Genomic DNA, 15,210 nt, shown 5'->3' with positions numbered 1-15,210 from the left:
TCCTCCAATTAAAAGTAAAATTTTTGGATGGAGTTATTTGGAGTTGCAGTGGTTAAGAATCTGCCTGCCAATGCAGGGGACATGGGTTTGATTCCTGGTCTGGGAATATTTCACATGCCTGGGTCAGTGACTGACCCTGCATGTCCTAGAAGCCACAGGCCACAACTCGAGAGTAACCCCCACTCTCTGCAACTAGAGAAAGCCTGTGTGCAACAGCAAAGACCCAGCATAGCCTATATATGTATAGGTATATATATGTGTATATATGTATATATAATTTAAAAAAAGAGAAATCGATTGTGGTAGGTACCCCAAAATAAATAAATAAATAAAACTTACCTCCAGAGGAATTACTGCCATGAGCACATTTTATACCTTCTTAGAATTTTAGGGGGGTTGCAAGCAGCAGGTCTGCTTTGGGCCAGTGTGTGTCCACATCCCCAGGTTCAGCATAATGGGATTTTAAGTGGCCGTGTCATTAACCTTTGAAAAATGGAGGAAGTCATGGAAAAATTAACAAAGAAAAACTGTGCCATAGCAACTGCTGTTAGCAAAATCAAATCCCCTGCTGATAAATTTTGGGAAAATTTTTGGAGCTTTGGGTTGTAGCATGAAAAAGATTTCCCTGATTTCTTTAATTCTCTCTTAATATAACTTTTTTTTTTTCTGTTGCTCTTAAAAACTGGTTCTTACCTTTGTTGGGGGGATAACTGAACACTTTTCGTCTATTCTTTCCCTCCACTCCCTACCCTAAGGTGGTGCCTATGAAGTCAAACAGCATCGATTCTTCCGTTGCTTAGACTGGAACAGTTTGCTGAGACAGAAGGCAGAATTCATTCCCCAACTGGAATCTGAAGACGACACAAGTTATTTTGATAGTATGTGCAATATCTGACATAAAACATTATTTGGCCTTTTCTTTGTGGAAAATCAGCTCTGTTTTTGATAGGTGCCTTCCAGTCTTAAACCCATGAGTTCTGAAACATAATGCTGCTTTGATAGAGAAACTCATAATTAAAATAGCTAAGTTAAAAGCTGAAATTCTGAATAATTGAAACTGCTTTCCAAACCTTTCCCTGCAGCTCGGTCAGAGAAGTACCATCATATGGAGACTGAGGAAGAAGATGACACGAATGATGAAGACTTTAATGTGGAAATAAGGCAGTTTTCCTCATGTTCACATAGGTTTTCTAAGGTGAGTGAAATATGGCATAAACATAGAGGGTCTCTCTTAGAGAACTTCCTACGGGTCAGATTTGTTGTTGTTGTTGCTTAATTGCTAAATTGTGTCATACTCTTTGTGACCTCGTAAACTGTAGCCCACCAGGCTCCTCTGTCCATGGAATTTCCCAGACAGGAATACTGGAGTGGGTTGCTATTTCCTCCTCCAGGGGATCTTCCCAACCCAGGGATCGAACCCACGTCTCTTGCACTGGCAGGAGGATTCTTTACCATTGAGCCACTAGGGAAGCCCATGGGTCAGATAGTTGGTACCTTAAATACCTTTACGAGATTGTGGAAACCACCTGTGGTGTTTCGGAGCTTGGAGTCTCTTAGGGGTAGAAAAGAGTGACCCCATCATTTTGATAAACCAGCGCTCCTACCCCTATGCAGTGGTATATTTCTCTGTTTCCAGCTTCAGAGATTAATATCCTTTTTCTTGGAGGCAGAGACTTGCACTCACGGTTTTTCTTTGGGGAGTGTCTGATACGATCTCCATGTTGACCCTGGTCTAGCTTTTGCTGGGCTGTGGAGGCATCCTCCCGTTGCTTTTATAAGAAGAATTTTGAGCTCATTGTGTGCAGAGCCCTCTCCTAGTATCCCACGGATACAATACAAAGGAGAAGGCTTAGTCCTTGATATAAGCCCAGACACCTGGAGACAGTTGATTGTGAAATGAAACAATCTCTTAATCAGTGATAGAAAGTGTAAGATATATTAAAGGGGCAACAGGCCAGACAAGTTAGAATTTTAGAAATAGTAGAAGATAAAATCAGTGTTGGAGAAAGGTGCTTTTTGACTGATAGTGGGAAGATTTAAAAGACAAACAAACCAAAGACTTACCTGATAGTCCTGAGATGAACAGGGCCCTGGGAAGATAGAAATGAACCTAGAGGGCACCCTACCTTCCTTTTGCTGTTTTCACTCAAGATGTATTTTCTGTTGCCATGGCATTTTGCATCATTATTGTGTAGCTTTTCTATAGCAATGAGTGATTTGAAAGTGTTCCGTAGCTTTTCCTAAGTGACTACCCAGATTGCTCTGCAGATTGGCCGACACTGCCCTCCCCGGTTATAGGAATGACACGGAGAGGTAGGGATTTCCCTGGAGGGGAGGCCCAGGTCTAGGCCAGAGCCAGGAAAGAAGCTGATGACAGAGTTCAGGCTTTCCCAGTACCTGTTCTCTGGCCCATCAAAGCCATCCCCTACACTGCTCCCTCTCTGCTGTCCCCTGTTCTTTTGCTACCTTCCTCCTAATCCCAGGAGATTATAGGAGCTATAAGGGCCATCCCCATGAGAGCAGCAGGTGGCAGGCTTGGGTGTAGCAAGTGCTTCCTGGGTTGGACTCTCAGCTCTCTGTTTGCGCTTCCATCTTGCGCATGGTACAGCAGAGACCTCAGTTTGCTTAAGCTATTATCCCCTTCAGAAATCCCAGTATCAATATAGGAGGCTGCCTGTTGGTATATGTGATTTATAAGCCAAACAAATACCTCTGACTCCTCACCAAGTACACACTGCATCTCCCCCCAATGGGTCTTGAAACATGTAATATATTCTTCTCTTCCCTCTCAATGCCAATTCATTTTTCTACGTCCTGCCCCTGACTGGGGGCCATTAAATCTTTTTCTCTGTGATTTTCTTTTTCTGATTGACTTCATGGTTAAATGTAATCTAATGCATGCAGTGATCCCAGGCCTGGAAACCCCAATGCATGTATGGATTTTGTTTGCAGATACAAAGTCCATAGTGAGATATGGTGAGAATGTGATGAATTCGTAGTTCCCCACTCCAAAAGGAAATAAAATTGTACAGTTGGCCACTCACCTCAGGACTCAAGTAAATAGCTTTGGAAAGTACCTTCTGAATAGCATGGCCCCAATTCAAACCTTAGTCATACTCTCAGGTTGTTCTCCTAGGACTTTTTTTTTTTTCCTTCTGACAAGCCCTTTCCAGCAGATATTAATAAGCACTGATTCTTTGCCTTGCAGGTTTTCAGCAGTATGGATCGAGGTACTCAGAATTCAGGAGAAGAAAAGGAAGACCCTGGGGACAAAACTAAATGCACAACTTTGCCATCCACGGAAACGTTAAGCTGGAGTTCAGAGTATTCTGAAATGTATGTGAAATGCTTGTTGAGAAGCACTGTAAACAGCAGCTACTAGGGCAGTGGTTCTTACACGCGACCGTGCATCCGAATCTCCTGGAGGGCCTGTGGAAGCAAAGTGCTGACCCAGGAGGTCTGAGATGGGGGCTGAGGATGTATATTTCTCTTTTCCTTTTTTGTAAAAATACAGTTTTACATCCTCTTGCATTTTTCTCATTTACTTGTTTTTAACTGAGCCGGTCTTCACTGCTGCACGGCTTTCCCCAGTTGCCATGAGAGGCGGCTGCTCTCCGGTCGCCGTGCGGGGGCTCACTAGTTGCGACTCGCGGGCTCTGCATGGGCTCAGTACTCGTGGCACATGGGCTTGGTTGCTCCACAGCATATCGGACCTTCCCAGGGATCAAACCCGTTTCCCCTGCACTGGCAGGTGGATTCCTACTGCTGAACCACAAGGGAGGCCCCAAGAGTATGCATTTCTGATCAGTTCCTGGGGATACCTGTGGTCTGGCACCGTTTAGAAGTCACTGCCCTCAAAGTGTGTCAGTTAGGCGCCATCAGTTCCATTTTTACCTGCTTTTTTTTTCCCCCTAAAATTCACCTTGCACACAATTTCCTAGTGTCTGTAGATATATGACTTTGTTTTCGTGTTTAATTAAGGCAACAGTTATCCACATCCAACTCTTCGGATACCGAAAGCAACAGACATAGACTCGGTTCTGGGCTGCTTCCCAAGCTGGCTGTTTCAGCAGAGGCAGAACATGATGGGGCTGCTCCCCACCCCAGAGAGCTGCACGAGGAGCCGGAAAAGCCAGCCCTCCCCCCTGCAGAGAGTGCTCAGGAGGAGCCAGAGGTCACCACCCCGGCCAGCACCATCAGCAGCTCCACTCTGTCAGGTGAGGCCATGGGCTGGCCCCTGCCATCCCAGCATCGCCCGCCAGGTTGACTGCGGCGCGCGGAGTCCCAGGCCTGGCTTCGGACCAGGCAGTGATGATGGGCGTTTTGTGTTGCTAGACTCTCTTACAGCCCCACTCCTTAGGCGATGGACTCCTCAGAGCTGAGATCAGACATCTCAGCTCTCTCCTTAGCGCAGGGCTGTACAGCCAGTCTTTCTTGCTTCACCTGAAGCCTTCACATCCTCTGATGGGTTTCAGCGGCGCCCTTGGATGGTCTTCAGAATGCAGTAGGGGAGCTTGTTCTTCATTGTGGAGGCAAAGGCACAGCAAATGTCTTGTGGAGTTGCATCTAACTCAAAGTGATGAGTAAGCAACCCTGTCAAATGGTCAACAGGACCCTCAATAGCGTCTTACATCACCATCTGTATAGTGTAAGCCAGTTTTCCCTCTGGTGTTCAAATGGGTGGTTGTTTCCTTGAAGGAGCTGGTTTTTGTTGTGGGGCCACATTATACCCAGTCACCAAATAGTCTCCACTCTAAACCCTCCGTCAATGCAGCAAAATTCTCATGCCAAGAGGGGAGAGGGGAGTCAGAAACACAGTTCAAACTGATACCTTGTGTGCCTATGAAACCACTCCACTGCACACAGGTTTCCAGCTTCTAGGTAACTGGTAAAGACACTTCTGAGACATAGTCTGGTGTGTGCGAAGCAGTCCAGGGGCATAGGCCTTTCCTGGGAGAATTCTTCATAATGTTACTTGTGTGTGAATAAACCTTCCTGACCAGAGGAGCAGTGTCTCCACAGGTTTTTAGAATGCCTAATGTGTCGTGGCGGAGAAGGCAATGGCACCCCTCTCCAGTACTCTTGCCTGGAAAATCCCATGGATGGAGGAGCCTGGGAGGCTGCAGTCCATGGGGTCGCTAAGAGTCGGACACGACTAAGCGACTTCACATTCACTTTTCCCTTTCATGCATTGGAGAAGGAAATGGCAACCCACCCCAGTGTTCTTGCCTGGAGAATCCCAGGGACAGGGGAGCCTGGTGGGCTGCCATCTATGGGGTTGCACAGAGTCGGACACGACTGAAACGCCTTAGCAGCAGCAGCAGTGTGTATCGTGGATACTTGGGGCCTTAATCACAGAGGTGTCCTCATTAAATGATTGGACTCGCGCTTCCCTCAGAGCAAGCCCTTGAGGTGCATTTCAGATATTATTTGGTTTATAGAAATGTTATGCATAGCACATCCTTCCACAGAGCAATGTGCATTTATGCTTTCAAAAAATAAAAATATGGGTATGGCTTAAGGTTGCAATAATAAATGGTTTCATTAAGCCATATCCAGTATGCTATATTGATAACCATGAATGATTATCATGAACATTTTTTTTAACTAACTGAATATTCAGTGTATAATTTTGTTTTGTTTTGAATCATTTCAAAATAATAAATTTTACAAACAGGGTTTATTTCCACCTCATTAAAAAGTCTGGTTCTGTGGAGCTTCATGTGAGCTGATAGTTGATCATGGGGAAAAATAATGTTGGGTTTTTCCCTTCTCTCTTTTCCTCTCAGTTCTATTTCCATGTGGGATAATTCCACATGTCCTAACTTGGTAGAGCCAAGATAATAGCAATGAAGAAGTGTGTAAAAACAAGCTAGTAGCCTAAGATTCCTGTTCATCTTGGTATTGAATCAAATGTGGATATGTCAAGTGCTTTATATTTCTGGTTACTAAGTTCTCATGTGTTTCTTAGTTTATTATTTACTCTGAATAGAGTTGCCTCTATTTCAGTTATTCTTAATATGATGAATTGTTTATGATCTCTTGGACTCTTCTGCCTACTGACTATCAGAAAGTTACGAGGTAGAGGGAAGGGAATGGTGTCTAAGCATTTGATTGATTACTTTCATAATTAAAAAAAAATCTGTCTCTGTCCTGCCGTGCATTTTGATTAATAGATTCAAACCACCTTTCTCCCTGTCTCCCTCAGACACACACTAAAAATAATCAAAGACCTTGGGGGCCGTACAGAATAGAGAGACAAGCTGATTTGCTCATAGCCAAGGGTAATTAGGAAATCTGAAAACCGTGACTGTAGTAAAATTAAATTTGTTGATTTTTATATTGCTCCACCATCAAAAAGAAAGAACCCTTGACATTTACAGAACATTAAAGTGACATCCACCCTTGGCAGGAAAGACTCACACGTTTATATACAGTGCTATGAAACGAGATGGCAGAGGCAAGCAGGGGGGATGATAAAAGAGAACGGTGTATATTCACACTCCAGCGTTTAGGGAAGTCCAGCTTTGTATGTTTCCTTTTCTCGACTACAATGTATTTGAATCAGTGAGAAGCAAAAGTCCTGAAAACTTAGGTGTAGTGCTCGAACGCATCCAACAAATTATTCATCGTGAAGAGATTCAGCTTTCCAGTTTACACTTGTCAATGATCCCATACAAACCAAATGAGAAAGAAGTGAGCGTGTAACTTATCCCAGAGCAAGCTGAAGGTTTTTGAGGTGAGATTTGATTTGTGAAGCAATTTTTGCCTAGTCCCTCAGCAGTTGATGTCTTTATATTTAGAGTGAATAGGATAGATACACTGTTAAATGGGGTTGAGTTTAGCATATGCAAGTGGAAAGAGGGTTGTTATTTGCCTTGAGATTATCTTCTTTGGTAGGTCAGATGGGGGTCACACAGAGGACTGCGAATCTTCTCCTGTGCCTGCAGCACCTGGCTGGCCGTGAACTGTGCTGTTCGCAAGCCCCACTGTCCCGGGTCCTAGGCTTTCCTTAGTGTGGACCACGCCTATGGGGTCGCGCCACCTCTGTGAACTAGGACCAAACTTCAGCTGTACCGTTGTGAGTCTAGCACTGCAACAGAAATGTTAGTTAAATCCAATTAAGCCTCTTTTCTAGGCAAAGAATGTCATGGTCAGCACTTTAAAATGTGCTGGCTGGTCTTCCAAAGGATCATTTATAATGGTATTAAATTCTCTCTGTGGATTGCATATCTTCATGTGATGATAGCGCTGATGATTTTTAAAGCACAGGGGGCTTCTAATATAGCATGTAGAAAGACAAGAGAGATAAGCATTGTCTTTTTCTGGACAGACAAATATGTAGTATCATTGATAAGAAAAAAGAAAGGAAAAAATACCAAAAAACTGATAGACTGTGAAAGAAAGAATAGGAGAAATGGAAAGAGATGGTCATGTGACTTTTTTTTCAATATGTCACTTCTGACAGAGAGAACTGTCTTTACGCTGGGCGTGTGCACTTACCGGACTGGTATCAGTGATATTTCATTTCTGCATTGTTCTGTATGGTGAGATATTCTCTCACATTACTGTGCTGAGGGAAGTTCTAATTTTTTAACTTAAAAAAAACCCTTCTGGTTTATATTCAAGGTAATAAATATAAAGAAGATTTGGCTGGCTTAGAGGGGGACAGATCTTCTCACTGGTCCAGGAATTTCAGGACAGGTCAGCATATGGCTGTGTCAAGACTAAAGCCAAGAAGATGTAGCAAGCCATTGGGTAATGCAGCATGTAGTGAAAGAAACTCTGTCTTGGCTTGTGAAATTTACGAGGAGCTTAGAGTGAAAGGAGGTGTGGGAGGTCAAAGGTGACACTTTAGACGCTTTTATGGAAGTTACATCCTGAGCCTAGTGTGAGGTATGTCTTGGAAAGATGGTAGGAGATGACAGGGGCATAAGTCTCTGTGAAGTGACTAAATAATGTCCACTTAGCAAAAACCAGTATTAACTGCCTTGCTAATGCTGATCACTGGTATCATAGGCTGATCGTAGTATGCTGTGGGTGGTCATGGGGCTCGTAAGGTGATGTTTGGTTCATGGCCTTTCACAGTGGGGTCAGGAGGAAGAATTGTCTCTATGAGAGTTGTAAATGATTCTAAAGCGCAATTGTTCTTCTAGTTAAATGGAGTCAACTCAGAATTAGTGGACCTGTGTACAAGGAGAATGAAATCTGGATGGACAGCTCTTTCATTCTCCCTCCTCCAACTCACCTTTCTCGAACCAGTCGCGTGATTCCCATGTTTGCCTGACACCACATGGACTCATGCACCACGTGGGCCTCTGTTTCCCAGTGTTCATCCTTCCCTCTCTCTCCTCCCTCCTCCCCAGCTCTCCTATCCCAAATTCTCCTGAAATGTTTATCCCTTCTTCTTTGTACAGTTGGCAGTTTTTCAGAGCACTTGGATCAGATAAATGGACGAAGCGAGTGTGTGGACAGTACAGATAATGCCTCAAAGCCCTCCAGTGAACCCGCTTCTCACATGGCTCGGCAGCGATTAGAAAGCACAGAGAAAAAGAAAATCTCGGGGAAAGTCACAAAGTCCCTTTCTGCCAGTGCTCTGTCCCTCATGATCCCAGGAGGTAGAGAGACATCGACTCGCATGAAATTGTGTGACTTGTGCATGTGCCCCCCCTTCCCCCAGTGTGGCATGCTGGCTGAGACGCAAGGCTGCTTGACCCAGTAACGGGTGGTGCCCGGGCACAGCCCTCCTGAGCGACCCCCTGGAGGGCCTCCAGGGCTCCCAGAAGACAAACGTGACCTATTCCTTCACACTTCTTTCGGCAGCAGGAGATGAGGCAGGATCCCTTCCCACAAAGGCTTATTTCTTTTGTTTTCTTTCTTTTTCCTTTCTCCCCTCCCCAAGTTAAGTGATAAATTTCCCTCTTCTGAATAATTTTTCTTCCCTAGACCATGCATCATTTATATCCTTTACAGAGCTGTTTACAGCATCTGTGTCAGAAAGCTAAGTATAGTTTTTCTCATCTAATTAATGAGGAAATCAATACAGAGAACATACGTTTTTCATTTCTGGGGATGCAGAGAGTATCACAGACAGCACTGAAATTGCAGGTCTTACCAGCCTTGTCTGTTGGGTTATGCTTCCTCCTACTGGTAGCCCAGTCGTTTTCTTCCCTATATTTAAAAAACTTGGCTTAATTATGATTTTGTTGAATTGCAGCATTTTTCCACAACCTAGTTTTGCCTCTACTAATCACAAAATCTGGTGTAATTTCACTGGCTGAGATGAAAATACACACCCTGGTGGTTGTGACTTATCACTCAGCTGACAGTAAAAGAATGGAAGTGGCAGTCAAATTATATTGCAGATGGCTTGCAGTTGGAAGAATACAGACCATGTATAAAAGGGATTGTTTACATTTTTGAAATTTCAAATTTGTGCAGAAAGAAATGTTCATTGAGGGGGTAGTGCTCACTATAGCATGTTCTGTTTTCTGGGAGATGTCCTTATAGCACCTTAAAACAAGCACCCTAGTCTGAATGACTATTCACAACCAGAAGGCAGTGGTTCCAGTGTGGTCGGTAAGTGGAATGTGGTCCAGTCCACTTTGAGAGCTGGTGAGAAAGCCCACATCGTGGTGAACATGGGTCAGTTATTGTTTGGGGAGATAAGGAAAGCTGTATTGAGGAAAAGAGTCAGGGGCATGGCTTTCTTAGCAGTTTGGATCTGTGTGTCCACTCTGTCTGCTTCCTACCTTTGCATGTTTTGAAGTTCCCTACCCATCAGTGTGGATCTGTTCACCTGGCCTTTGGATGAGACAGAGGGTAGCCAGGACAAAAGTGTGAGGATGCCACATGAAGTCAGTGAAGGAGCCTGGACAGTGATACATTTAGGTAATTGTTCTCCTTTGGACAGATGTAAGATTCTTGCCTGGATAATCCCATGGACAGAGGAGCCTGGCAGACTGCAGTTCATGGGGTCGGAACCAGTCGGACACGACTGAGCACACACGCATCCCAAGAATTACGACAGAAGATAGTCTGGATACTTTCAGCTTGCTGTGGCCACAGTGTTACTCACTGCACCCCGGGAGTCTTCAACAGCACCGGCCTTTTGTAGCCTGGCCCTTGCTCAGCTCACATTTAAACCATGGCATCGTTTTGCAGATGATTCTTTTTCATGCACAGCACACAGACAGGCGTGCGTGCACAATTTCATATGACCAGTTAGGATTTGTTTAGATTCACATAGATGAAACAGTGATAAGAACTATAAATAAAAAGTGTGTTTGTTCATAAAACAAGGAAAACAAGATAGAAATGGTGTTGAAGAATATGAAGTGAGTTTTTCTTAAAATTTCTCTATCCACCTGCATTACCCTTTCAGAAACCTTGCTAGAACCGCAGGTAATACATGAAGAGAGTCAGTTCTAATCACAGTAATAAGGAATGATCCTTTTATCAGAAAGTTAACATGACAGTGTTTTCCCAATTCAGATTATTCAGCCAGTACTCCTTCAATAATGTGGCTTCCCAGGTGGCTCAGTTGGTAAAGCTTTGATGACTGGCTTCTTTGTTGCAGATATGTTTGCTGTTTCTCCACTGGGAAGTCCAATGTCTCCCCATTCCCTGTCCTCGGACCCTTCTTCCTCAAGGGACTCCTCTCCCAGCCGAGATTCTTCAGGAGCTTCTGCCAGTCCACACCAGCCCATTGTGATCCACAGTTTGGGGAAGAACTATGGTTTCACCATCCGAGCCATCCGGGTGTACGTGGGAGACAGCGACATTTACACAGTGCATCACATCGTTTGGGTGAGACTCTTTCTGGCCAGTTTTCATTCCCAGCAAACTAGAGAATGAATACATCAGCTGAGGCATAGTTAACAGCAAATGAGTTTCCTGTTAAGCTGGCATTTGGGGCCTGCTTCATACTCTTGCCCTTTATCTGTGTGGTAGGACTGAATTTAGCAAAAGTTAATTCTTTTTAATAATTTTGTTAGTCTTCAAATCTGATTATCCACTCTTTATACCAAGCTTGTAGAAATAGTACAAAATAATCCTATTTTTATCCTTCTTTTCTTAGTTTTTTCCACCTGGCCTTCTTCTTTTCTAAAATACTTTCTCAGGTCACCTGAAATATTGCTTAAGGAACCATAGGAATTACCCTATTTTAGGAGGATGGCAGAACAAAAATAGTGAACCATATTTTACTGGTTTCCTCTTAGAATCGCAGGATCATTTGTTGATGAACTCAGAATATTGTGCTGCAAAAGAACAGTAGGTGTCAGGATTGTCACTTGTTTGCTCACTAATATATCTTCTCCTCTTGAATTTTAGAATGTAGAAGAAGGAAGTCCGGCTTGCCAGGCAGGACTGAAGGCTGGGGATCTGATCACGCACATCAATGGAGAACCAGTGCATGGACTTGTCCACACAGAAGTTATAGAGCTCCTGCTAAAGGTACTGTCTTTTTGATGTCAGGGCCATCTAGATGAAACAGGTAGCCAGAAGGAACTAGCACCAAAAGTTCTTTACTCAAGTCCTAGTATTCTTCTATATGGGCTATCCATACACACTCATTCTCTTTGCTGAGAAAACGTTCAGTGGTCTGTTTAAGGTAAAGGCAAGAACAACATGAATTTTTTTGGTTTTGTATCATGAAATCCACTTCCATGTATCTGCACAGTCACTTCCTAATTTAATTTTGCTTCTTATCCTAAATTACAAATAGCGTTCTCTTTGTTTCATGTATCACACTTAGTAAAATCTGTTTGGAAATCATCCATCCTCAGTGCGGTTTTCTTTAGCAGCTTTCAGTACATTTTATTCTATTGTGGCAGAAGACAGTGGTATTAAACTGTGAGGTCAGACCTGAAGCTTGATTCGAGAGTTGGGTTTCTTTGGAAGCTAGAGCTGCAAATATATAATATACACTATAAATGACAGAAGTAGGTGGTAATGGAAGAAAGGATTCTAGCAATCTTTAGACCTTTCCCTCCTTGTACAAATAAATCTGAATGTAGATCAGTCCCTACTTAGAATTAAGCTGATTCAAGCCAATGGAGTAGGAAGATCACAAAGAGCATGAGTGTGATGAAGAGAAATGGTCTACACTCATTCTCTCATTTCTTTTGGGCTGTTTGCTTTGCCACTGCTAACTAAAGAATATAAAGTTATAACTCCAAATATGGATCTGGTGAAAACAAAGATGAATCTGAGTCTTGAGTTTAAGTTTTTTCAAGGAAAAAATCGTATCTATGATTAAAAAAAATACAATCATTAATTGTAGGGTCATTTTACATGTCAGCAGATTTATAGATGACCTCTCAGTGTGTGAACACAGGGAGGGATTACTAGGGGCTTTCAGAGAGGTGTGAGCCATCGCCTCAGATAGCCTGCAGCCTATTGAGAAACAAAACATAAACACGCGTGTCATTTAAACAACATCCACTCAGATTGTTTCTAGAGCACTTGCTAGGCAGATACCATGGTAGACACTGGTAACATGTCTAGATACGGTAGACATTGGAAATTAAGGTACAGTTCTTACTTTGACGACTGTGAGAGATATAGGAGATGTATGCAGGCAGATGAAGTTCAACCTGATTAGCCAGGGCCATAGCAGGGGGAAGAATGCCATACTTTTGCAGAGAATATTCTGTGAATAGGGAGAGTCATCACAGAGAAGTTACACTGAACTGAAGCTTGAAAGAAACTTGGGAATTTGGAATTAGTGCAGGTAGGTGGGTGTACAAAGCCTTTGATAAGTAAGTAAGCCTTTGATAAATGACTTTTATCCTTCTTTTTGTCATCCCCCAGCCAACACAAGTGTATTCTTCAAAAGATTCAGGGTCTGGCACAGATTCCAAGAGTAGTAATAGTATGTACATTCAAAGGTCCGTTGTGAAGTAGCAGATTGTAGGGAAGTTATTGCCATTGATCAGTCCACAGCATTAATGAAATTTTGGTCTTGACTTCAGGCCCCATGGGAGTAGGTGACTGTCTTTGCTATCCTCTGTATCTATGGGTGGTCCCCTTAACTCTAGTCAACTTTCTCACAAATGCATAGTGCTGCTCACTGGAGGAGTAGGATGAATATTGAGAGGACGTTGCAGAGCCGTAGGCAGTATGGGAAGCCAGCCGTGGCCGTGCCGAAAACACGGCAGGTCTGACAACAGCCCTGCAGGAGGGACATGGAGCTGCTATTAAAGCTCCACGTTGTCTCAGCGTTCACACACTGCCTGTGTTGCAGCCGGGTACTCAGACAATGTGAATAGCAGGGTTCTCCCTCGCCTGCTGTCCAGAAGTCACCACGGAGGAGCCAGGCACCACACCGCTGCCTGTGTTACGCCTTCATGTACGCGCTGTTCCATCCCTGAGATGGTGGGGTCTCTACACGTTGCAGTACGCCTCCTGAGGGGTGCACGTGTGCTCAGTCGCCCAGTCGTGTCCGACTCTTTGCAACCCTTTGGACTATAGCCCACCAGGCTCCTCCAGCCATGGGGTTTTTCAGGCAAGAATTCTGGAGCGGGTTGCCATTTCAAAACAGGTAGCATTTCTGGTACCTACATGGGTAAGACTTGAGTGTTTTTTCATTTCATTCACCATCTGTTTCTGATAATATTACTTGTCCAACTGCCATGGAACAATTGTCTCCTAGTAAGTGCCCCCAAAATGGGAGGCAGAGCAGGATTGTGGACTTTGAGAGTCCTTGCCTGTGAGAGTCCTCTGAAATGACCTCAGACTTCCCAAGACAAAATTCAAGAAGAGATCAAAGATTTATGAGTCTGACCAGTCTCTTTTCTCATAGTACCTGATCCAGTGGTCCAGGGATACCCCATTGCTGGCTCACATTGGCCCTTTGTGGGTAAGGGCCCAGGCTCTGTCTATTCCAGCCTGTATATCTTTCCAGTGGTGTAGGGCAGAGAGGTACTTCTCTCTCTCAAGTGCTCCTTGAGCTTTTCTAGGATCTCCCTTTTGTTTAGATTATGTTTTATATGTGAGTTTCTTTTCGTTGTCACTCACCTGACTAGAAGTTTTCCAAGTTTTGGCATCAGCAGTTCAAAGATGGTCAAATGGATTTTAAATGGTAGTAGGTTTGACCTCTTCCGTTTTTTGTAGCAGTATTATGCTACATGCATCTTAGGTCCTGGCACAGTATATCTTTATAATATTTCTTGCATTTGCTCATAAAATCAGAAGAAGAAACAATAAGCTGAAATATACATATCTTTAGGAAATATGCCTTCTTTTTATTTTGCTGAGACATATTTGATCTCTTTCATTATTTATTTTATAAAACATTTTCAAATGATTCTGGATTTTAAAACGTCTCTTCCTACTTCTGTGAAATTTGAATGTATGTTTCTCCTGATCGTCTCTGGCAAGGTCTCTGAAAAGACTCAGTCAATCCCATTTATAACATTTTGTCCTCATCTGCTTACGGAGTGCCTGCATTCCTGGATCTGGTTGACCTGTGTCCGTGAAATGCCATGAACATGCTGTAATGGAGAGCTTTGGCATCCTCCTGGGCCATGGCGTGCTGTCTCACATCTAAGCAGAGGATCCTGCCTCTGGCTCATAAAGGAAGCTCTCAAAAGAGCAACCCATGTCAGGAAACAGAGTGGATACAGGGGATTTAATTATCTTCCCAAGGAACTGCGTTATCATGCGTCTGTCTCCTAAGTGTGAACAGTGATTCTTGGACAGAGGATGAAGTGACTGGTACCAGTCCTGGATGCCCACGTGCCATCAGTGGCAGACCGTCAGGGTAGTAGCTGTATTTTGGTGTTCTCACATGCTGTCTATACGATGTTTTACACTTGCAAACTACTTCACAAAATCTCATGGTATCCTTAGAAAAAGGTGGAAGAGCCATCACATAGCACTGTATGTATTTTTAAAAATCCATGTACGATACTGGGCTTCCCTGATGGTTTGGATGGTAAAGAATCCAGCCTGCAGGGCAGGAGACCCCAGTTCAATCCCTGGGTGGCAAAGATCCCCTGGAGAAGGGAAGGGCAACCGACCCCAGTATTCTTGCCTGGAGAATTCCATGGACAGAGGAGCCTGGTGGGCTGTAGTCCATGGGATCACAAAGACACACAACTAAGCAACTAACATTGTGTGCAATACTTATTTATCTTTGGATTGTGAACACATTAAGCATATTCCCTGTGTCATGGCTTCACTTTTGGTCTCACTTACTCTCAC

At 43.7% G+C, this 15,210-nt stretch overlaps 1 protein-coding gene across 1 annotated transcript in view; it reads left to right on the top strand.

The window, feature by feature from the left end:
• The window catches only part of MAST4 (microtubule associated serine/threonine kinase family member 4), a 608,649-nt gene that overhangs the window by 577,219 nt on the left and 16,220 nt on the right, over window positions 1–15,210 (top strand). The window contains exons 22-28 of the mRNA XM_043488941.1: window positions 756–878; window positions 1,083–1,195; window positions 3,209–3,336; window positions 3,982–4,217; window positions 8,418–8,618; window positions 10,580–10,809; window positions 11,335–11,457. Of these exons, the coding sequence (XP_043344876.1) occupies window positions 756–878; window positions 1,083–1,195; window positions 3,209–3,336; window positions 3,982–4,217; window positions 8,418–8,618; window positions 10,580–10,809; window positions 11,335–11,457 (1,154 nt within the window). The remainder of the gene's footprint in view (window positions 1–755; window positions 879–1,082; window positions 1,196–3,208; window positions 3,337–3,981; window positions 4,218–8,417; window positions 8,619–10,579; window positions 10,810–11,334; window positions 11,458–15,210) is intronic.

The sequence above is a fragment of the Cervus canadensis genome, chromosome 16 (genome assembly GCF_019320065.1).
Source record: "Cervus canadensis isolate Bull #8, Minnesota chromosome 16, ASM1932006v1, whole genome shotgun sequence".
NCBI classification, from domain to species: Eukaryota; Metazoa; Chordata; class Mammalia; order Artiodactyla; family Cervidae; genus Cervus; species Cervus canadensis.
The sequence above is the reverse complement of the archived record's forward strand: the minus strand, read 5'-3'. Positions and strand labels throughout refer to the sequence as shown.